Source organism: Phoenix dactylifera, chromosome 11, assembly GCF_051530095.1.
Source record: "Phoenix dactylifera cultivar Ajwa chromosome 11, Ajwa_hap1_PhDact_Kaust_v1.1, whole genome shotgun sequence".
NCBI lineage: Eukaryota > Viridiplantae > Streptophyta > Magnoliopsida > Arecales > Arecaceae > Phoenix > Phoenix dactylifera.
Window position 1 is genome coordinate 6102439 of NC_143200.1, and position 8250 is coordinate 6110688.

Sequence of the window (8250 nt, forward strand, 5' to 3'; positions counted from 1 at the left end):
ATAAGATGTATTGGACTCACAACTTTGAAGAGGAGCAAGGTGCCAACAGTAGAGCCAAATTTAATAGATACAATTACATTATCTATGTATGAATAAACTTATATTTGCCTCATCAAAAGAATCTCACAATAATCTAACGCTAAATTAATGGAGCTAGTTAAGTCTAAGACGGTTGTCGCATTTTTTTTACCAAACAGCTTCGACCGTTGAAACCCATGGGTTTAACGGTCCAGATCTTTTTTTCTCATCTTGTTATTCGATCGGGCGGCCGACGTTAGCAAAACCCGAACCCTAACTCTCGAAACAATATCGAGCTCTTGGCCGAGTAATTTTTTTCTCCAGAGTCGCCGGCTTCCCTTCTTCCCGAGGCATCAAATCCCGAAACCTGAGCTGTAGGACTCACCCTTCCACCGCGAGATGGTAATCTACGGATCTCTACTTCAATGGCGTCTCTTTTAATCTTCTCCTTTTGATTTCCCGTTCGCTGATCTCTTCTCTGTTCTCTCTCTCGCAGGCGCCGAAGAAGGACAAGGGCCCGCCGCCGTCCTCGAAGCCCGCCAAGTCCGGCGGAGGAAAACAGAAGAAGAAGGTAAGCTCAATCTAGTTAGGGTTTCTGGGGATTTTTTTGATGATTCATGGCAGTTTTGGATCTGTTCTTGGGATCTTGTTCGTGAAAAATTGTTTTCCTTTTGGATTGTCGTTTCGATTTGTTTTTTTCGAATGAAAGGTCGAGTTTTGTCTCTGTAGCTGCAGATCTGGGTCTAACAAGTTGTTAGGGTTTTGAATGTAGAAATGGAGCAAGGGAAAGCAGAAGGAGAAGGTGAACAACGCGGTTCTCTTCGATCAGGCGAGCTACGATAAGATGCTCTCTGAGGTGCCCAAGTACAAGCAGATCACTCCCTCGGTGTTGTCTGAGAGATTGAGGGTATCTATCCCCTTCAACCTCCTTCTTTTTATCTTTCATTCCTTTTAGATGTTTTATATTTTCGTTAATTAATTTATTTTTTCGTGAAGCTGAATCGCCTATACTTGATCTAGTGTAGTTAGTTCTCATCTTGTTGACTGTAGGTTTGTTGTGAATTCTTAGAATGGTCACTTAATACTAGAGATTAGCTTATAGGGAAAAAGTATAATCAGTGACTTGATTATTATATTTTGCTAGACTTATTGTGCCTTAACATTTTGGGCCTTTACACTAATGAGCATGGTAAGTTATGAACTATATGGAGGGGTCATTGTTGTTACTTAGTGTTGTAGTTGAGGGATGACTGCTTAGAACACAAGTTGGATATCCTTTTCACTAATTTTACGGTTTGTGATTCATGGAGTATCTGCATTATCTAGGGATGCCTGTTTGCCAAAAAGATGGGCATAACCCGTATCTATCCCCTTCAACCTCCTTCTTTTTATCTTTCATTCCTTTTAGATGTTTTATATTTTCGTTAATTAATTTATTTTTTCGTGAAGCTGAATCGCCTATACTTGATCTAGTGTAGTTAGTTCTCATCTTGTTGACTGTAGGTTTGTTGTGAATTCTTAGAATGGTCACTTAATACTAGAGATTAGCTTATAGGGAAAAAGTATAATCAGTGACTTGATTATTATATTTTGCTAGACTTATTGTGCCTTAACATTTTGGGCCTTTACACTAATGAGCATGGTAAGTTATGAACTATATGGAGGGGTCATTGTTGTTACTTAGTGTTGTAGTTGAGGGATGACTGCTTAGAACACAAGTTGGATATCCTTTTCACTAATTTTACGGTTTGTGATTCATGGAGTATCTGCATTATCTAGGGATGCCTGTTTGCCAAAAAGATGGGCATAACCCGTAGGAGATGCAGCGTGTTCTCTCGAGGCAAGTTCTTAGAAGTATCATTTTTCTTTCCTTCTGTTATCTCTAATATCTTACTATATTCAGTAGGAACTCCTGAGCATCTGTTGTTGGTTCAATGGTCTTATGTGATGGTATGCGAGGAAAGATAAGGATTAAGTAAGAGAAAAACTGCCCAACTGATAATTGCGGAAGAGTTTGCAGAAAAGAAAAGTACTGACAAAAATTTAACTTAAATGAGCTTTTCATGGGCATCGCATGTGCTATGTACTAGTTACGTAGAAGAAGAAGCTCCTCATGCTGGTTTCAATATAAACTTATGCTAGTAATTCCTGCATGTAAAGTGTGCTATTCGGTGTTTAATTCTTCAAATTCTTGTTGATGGGTTTTTGATGCTATTCAGAAGAGTGGTGGTAAAATGGTTATTTGCTGGCTTGACTGTTGTGATGATGTGCAGATGAATGATTTTTTTAACAAACTGTTGCAATAATGTTTAAAAAAAGGATAATAATCACAGAGATTCACGGCTAGTATATATCAGGGAGGTTGGTACCAGGGTTATTCTTGCTGGTTCAGTTGATAGGAAGTTTTGAAAAGGGGAAAACTTTCACATGTAATTTTATGCTTGCATGATTTAGATTTGGATCTTTTTAACCAACATGGAACATAAGATAGAAAAAACTTGAAAAAAGCAAGCAACATACTCCTTTTTGCAATCTGGTTGAGGATTGTTTTTGTTCTTGTATCCATGTTAAGAGCACTGATATGATTTTCTTGGTTGGTCAACTTCCATTTTGTTAAGACATTCATAGACTTTTATTTCTTAGTCTCTAGCAGCAGGAAGCTTCTATCTAGGGCAAGGTACCTACTTCAAAACTCCCTGAAAAACTCAAACCTGCACATGCTCCCTTTGTGCTTCCTTACTCAGAATGCTTTAAGAATATCCATTTCCTTGTAGCTGTACTGGTTCCCACTCTCACACTTGCTCCCAATTTTGGCTACTAGGCTTAATATTCCACCCCTCTTCTCCTCTCTCCCACTATGTGAACTTTTTTCTCGCCCATTGTTCCATTCTGTAATTATATGGCTCCTCTCTTCTGCGATTTTCTTATGAATAATTGGATCTCCGCCTCCCTCATCATTTCACATGAGCTCTCTCTCTTCCATTATCTAATTGTGTATTTGGTGTTTCTTTTTCTCTCTCTTATGCTCTCAATCATGTGATATGTATTTTGTATCTCCTTCCCATTTTCTGATTATGTGCACGGTCAGATAGTTGTCTCATATAGCTCGCATGGAATGTGTGCTTGTTTGAATGCTGTGGTGTCTGATTGCCTAATTTCATTAAAATCTTATGACACTGGCAAGCTTCAGGTGATCATGTTATTCGTGCTAAATTCTTAATTTTATATGAATCTATTGTGGGACCATGAAGATTAAATTATGGTTGTCTTTTACATGTCATGCTATATGGTGTTGGTTTCAATTTATGATCTTTATGATATAACATTATCTTTGATCACACTTATTTTCTCCTTGCAGCAATAACCTGAATTATTCTATGCTCAGTTATGATAGACCACCTTTTGCTGGTATTATTCATTCATTGTATATTCATGGCCACCTTGTTGATTGTATCACCAACACCATATGGCATTCATTGCAGAAATAATAAATTTATCTTCTCATGAATTTCTGTTTTACTTTTGGGATATTTTATACTGATTGTTTAACTAATGCAATTCCCTGAGTAGAATTTTTCTTCAGTACTGGTGTTTATGTATTTATTCTAAGATTCTCATTGTTCTTTTCCAGATCAATGGATCGCTGGCCCGAAGGGCTATCAAGGATTTAATGGCCAGGGGTTCCATCAGGATGGTATCAGCACATGCCAGTCAGCAGATCTACACTAGAGCAACCAATACCTAGAGGGGTTTCCCTTATGTTAGTTTTCTAGGATGAGTACTTTCATGATCCCTTGGGCTGGTTTCTGGTTTCCTTTTCCTGGCGAAGAGTGACTTGATTTTGTGATGCTTCCAAGAGAGTACAAAGTTTATTTGTTATGGGATCAAATTTTGTTATTAGTTACTCACCTTTAATTAAGATGCTGTCGGTAGTTGAACATCACTTTTTAATTTGTTCTGATAATTTGGCTGGTGTTTCTTTTTAAGACGTTAAGTAGATTGAGATACAGAAATGATGTAGCGTTTGTTCAGATATGCACAATCTACAGCAGTTATTGGCTCAGATCTAATGGAATCTGATCCATATATCAATCATTGCACGGCATAAAATAATCGGCTTCAAGGCTAATTGCTGATCTGTTGTTTAGAGATTCTACTGGTTCACCTCTAATTTGGAAATCTGACAGCAGTAAATCTGTTGGATTTTAACATACCCGGAGAACAGTTTGTTCCTGTAAACAGTGGAAAATAGAGATGATTTAGACAATAAAAGGGTGATGCGAAGAGAAGATTGCAGAGTAAGTTCGAAATGTTGCATACAAATTTCGCAGGTCACCACTCTCAGCCCCAGCAGTTGGCATTATCTACCTATATGAAATCCAATCAATTATTAATTCTATCACAATTAGGACACTTGCAGAAGCCTGTTGAAGTTGTACATCTTTGCAATCAAATGTTCTATCAAGAGCCTTTTAGCTTATGGTAATGAAGTTGGACATGAACATGCTGTGTATTACTTAAGCATGATGTTGATAGAGACCAAGCGGCGATATGCACCAATCAAGAAACTTTGTTTAGCCTTGTATTAATATTAATACTCTTCATGTTCCTATCTATGTGATTTGCACCACTGATGTAATCAAATATGTGTTAACTAGGCCAATCATATATGAAAGGATCGGCAAATAAATAATCACTTTATCTGAGTTTGCTTTGTAGTATATTCCTCAAACAGCCATAAAGTGCCAGGCTCTGCCGATTCTCTAGATGATCATCCACGCATAGCCATTGATGAATAGATCGTATGACACATGGAGATTGGAGGGATCGACCTACTCCCTTGGAAGTTATTATTCGATGGCTCAAAGACTGAAAAAGCTATTGGAGTGGGGATTGTCATTAAATCTCCTACTAGAAAGAGGACAACTTTTTCTTTCTACTTGGGTTCCTCCTACTCAAATAATCAGGCTTACTATTATAAAGCATTAATACTCAGCCTAGAAATACTACTATACATGTGAGTTACAATAGTTGAAGTTGAGGGTGACTCTCAAGTAAATAGCTCTGTGAAGAGTATAAATATGGTAGGATCTCATGCGATACTATATGATAGCTACAAAGCTAATTGAGAGTTTTGCTAAAGTGGCTAAAGTTTATTCCCTGAACTGAGAACCAAGAAGTTAATGAATTGGCATAGATAGCTTTGGGAGTTAAGATACCTGAAGATTTCTATGCTAAATTTATTACTATGGAGAAAAGACTTCTGCCTTCCAAATTTGAAAAATAAACTTGTTGACCTTAAGAGATTGATTTTGATGATAATAAAATATTTGAGAAGTTACCAATACGCTTGAACTGACTTAGAATAGAAAAGTGAACATGTAGGAAGCTCTATGAGGAACCGTCTCCTACAATGCAGGAGTTTACCCCTTAAAAATTAAAAGAAATAGTGCATTTATTCCCCCTCATACAAGAAAGACCAACAACAGGAAAATCCCAATCTACAATGGTGTAGATAGGTTGGTGAACCTATAGGAAAGCTGATCTATAATATGAACTCACAATTGCCTTCTTAAAAGGAAATGGGCTTGACTAGCAATGATGTCATATGATCTCTCATTCTCGTTGAAGAGTACATGTTACTTTTTGACATTTTTTTGGATGTATTCACACTAGAAGTATATGAATTATCTATTGTAGCCAAAAAAAAAAAAGTGCGTGTATGAATCAAATTTCTGTACATGGTTTCTATCGTTTGTGCAATGTTGACGATTTGTGTGATAAAAGATTTTGGCATGGCAGTCCTATTAAGACACTCCTCGTTTAGAATTTTCCATTCTTCTTCAATCATTCCTAATAGCTTCTCACATGCCTCCAGCATTGAAGCGCCGTAATCTTTAGCGTAGCATCGAACTGCCAATGAGACATGCTTCCTCTCTTGTTCAAACTACATGATTTAGAAAAGAATATATAACTAAGATAATTATACAAAACAACCTGGAATTTCATGAATAAAAAAAAAAAATTATAGGTTGAGTCAGTTCATTTAGAAAATGGGCAAACTAACACCATCTCGGGGCTCTGCATATAAACAAGGCATGTTCCAACTGTCTTTAATTAGCTTGCAAAATTCATGCCTAGCGTTCAGCTCAAGAACCATATTGCTCAAGTGGATCACAAGCTGAACTTGAAGCTTAGAACTCATCTTTGCATAAGCTCATGTCAAGCTGAAAACTATGTACCAATATAATCAAGGTTAGACTGTTCGACTTGTTAGTAGCCTGAGAATGGCTTAGGTAAAATTGAGAGATTAATAACTTGGAAAGACTATAAGCTCATTGGATGCAACATCATTAAGGAGCCGGAAGATTGTGGAAGTAGCCTTCATGATTCTTGGGAAGCTCGTAACCCAATCGAATGCCTCATTTGTTGCTTGTTCTTCCATGCCAACGAAAGAAACACAAGTTAGAGCAGCAAAGCAGCAGGAGATCATTGGAACAGTCAGATATTCTTTAAGAGGTGGCACGTAACCTTCATCCTTCCATTTGACTTCTTCCACACAAGACCTTGATGCTTCGTTGAGCTGCATCAGATTCAAACCTCAACAAAACTATGCAAATCTTCACACGTTCTCTCACAGCAACTCAAACAATATAATTCTGTAGATCAACAAGGCAACAACCGTGGTCAGAAAGCTTGCCAGATTGGCTCCAAGCGGACTCTCCAATGCTTAAGTTAGAGAAGGTTTTTTAATGGAAGATGATAAAGAAAATAAGGATCTTAGTAATAATAGCGGCAGTAATGATGGTATTAGGAAATGCATATAGTAGAGGATCCGATCTTTCTTGCGGAGAATCGTAGCCTATTTATAGCTAAGATTCCAAATCTTTTGATAATCATATCATAATAGCTTGGTTGTGAGAGATTTCAGGAAAGTGCCATCCAAGAAAGAGCATCCGCAAGCAAGCACCATCTACAAGGAATTTGAATTCCTATCTTATTTCTTTCCTGTTCCTTTTTTTTGGCTGTAGTGATTTGTTGATTTCATAAGGTATTGATTCCCTTTTTTTCTTGATTCATTGATAGTTTGATCTTTTATATTTGATCGGGTTGGTCTTGTTTTCTTACACATCGTATCATGCAAAAGAATATTTATTTTTTATCTTGTAATTCTATCTGTATATCTGAGATGCATAGTATTTTTTTTGTATAGGATCTAAGATGTATAGATTTTATCTATAGACCTATCCTGTAGATATGTCTATTTCCTAAGATATTGAATCATAATTCTTTGAACACAAATTTTTTAGAGCTATGTCTGCACACTGGATGTTACCATAGAGCATAATACAATAGATAATAGCTACATGGAAAAGGAAGAGTAATGATGCCTTAGTTCAGTCTACAGCAAGCTAATACATCCTTGCTTCCTCATGTACAAAATCACTTGTATATAAGCTTTATCTAATGATAAAAGTTGGGTGGCATCTTACCCTTATCATCAAATATATATATATATATATATATATATATATATATATATATATATATATATATATATGATCTTATTACTGTACAATTTGTTGAAATGCATGAGTGCATTAAAAATAAAAGGCCACAATTCTAGAATAATTGGCGAAAGGTAGAAAATTGCAGTAGAGATGTCAAAGTTGGTTGTCGTGATTGCTCTTAATTTATATGCAGAAAAATAATAAATTAATAAGAACATGTTGTAAATAGCTGATACTGCATGGATTTAGCTATGATTCAATTTGTCCAAACTTGACATTAAGGAAAGTATTTTTGATCTGTCCATTCCTACATTGGGTTAAGCTTTGTTTTCCTTTTTGTCTATCAGTGTAGTGCAAAAACACTTGATATCAGGGTCAAGGGAGATATTGCCATTTGCACTTTATTATATCTAAGGCACATCATGTTTAAGACTAGAATATAGTCTAACTTTCTAGAGGTAGTGGCTACTAAATTCTCAAGAATACATAAAAAATCCTCCTAATATATATCAAAGGTATTTTTGGTATTATATAGCCAGTGACTTTGATTCACATGTCCTCCTAAAGGAATGCCTGCTCTTGGATTCTTGGTCCACCAATCCTAAATGAGATCTTTCGGTATAGATTCTAGTTTTATGTGTGTCATAAAACTAGTTGAAGCATTTTACTACTGTCTTGCATGGTGTTTATTTCCTTAGCCCAAGTGTATTCAACAAAATAT

The 8250-nt window shown here is 36.3% G+C and overlaps 2 protein-coding genes across 2 annotated transcripts; one reads left to right on the forward strand and one right to left on the reverse strand.

Moving 5' to 3' along the window:
* Positions 1–279: 279 nt before the first annotated feature.
* On the forward strand, positions 280–3961 carry LOC103706584 (small ribosomal subunit protein eS25-like). Its single transcript, XM_008790731.6, has 4 exons — positions 280–420; positions 515–589; positions 791–925; positions 3650–3961. The coding sequence occupies exons 1-4, from the start codon at positions 418–420 to the stop codon at positions 3761–3763; spliced, it is 327 nt and encodes a 108-aa protein (XP_008788953.1). The 5' UTR covers positions 280–417; the 3' UTR covers positions 3764–3961.
* Positions 3962–4171: 210 nt separating this feature from the next.
* LOC148700612 (alpha-copaene synthase-like) lies at positions 4172–6754 on the reverse strand. The gene is made up of 4 exons (XM_089926217.1): positions 6337–6754; positions 6086–6099; positions 5760–5965; positions 4172–4250 (listed from the first exon to the last, which is right to left on the reverse strand). Exons 1-4 carry the CDS (start codon positions 6605–6607, stop codon positions 4172–4174), a joined length of 570 nt encoding a protein of 189 aa, XP_089782343.1. The 5' UTR covers positions 6608–6754.
* Between the last annotated feature and the right edge of the window lie 1496 nt (positions 6755–8250).

Bases quoted from the DNA above. Each gene is read 5' to 3' on its own strand.
- LOC148700612 (XM_089926217.1), bottom strand. From the start codon at position 6,607: ATGCAGCTCAACGAAGCATCAAGGTCTTGTGTGGAAGAAGTCAAATGG. The intron at 4,251-5,759 runs GTACAGAAATTT...CACTGTTTACAG, and splicing joins GCACAAACGATAGAAACCAT to GAACAAACTGTTCTCCGGGT.
- LOC103706584 (XM_008790731.6), top strand. The intron at 590-790 runs GTAAGCTCAATC...TTTTGAATGTAG, and splicing joins GAGGAAAACAGAAGAAGAAG to AAATGGAGCAAGGGAAAGCA. The intron at 926-3,649 runs GTATCTATCCCC...GTTCTTTTCCAG, and splicing joins TGTTGTCTGAGAGATTGAGG to ATCAATGGATCGCTGGCCCG.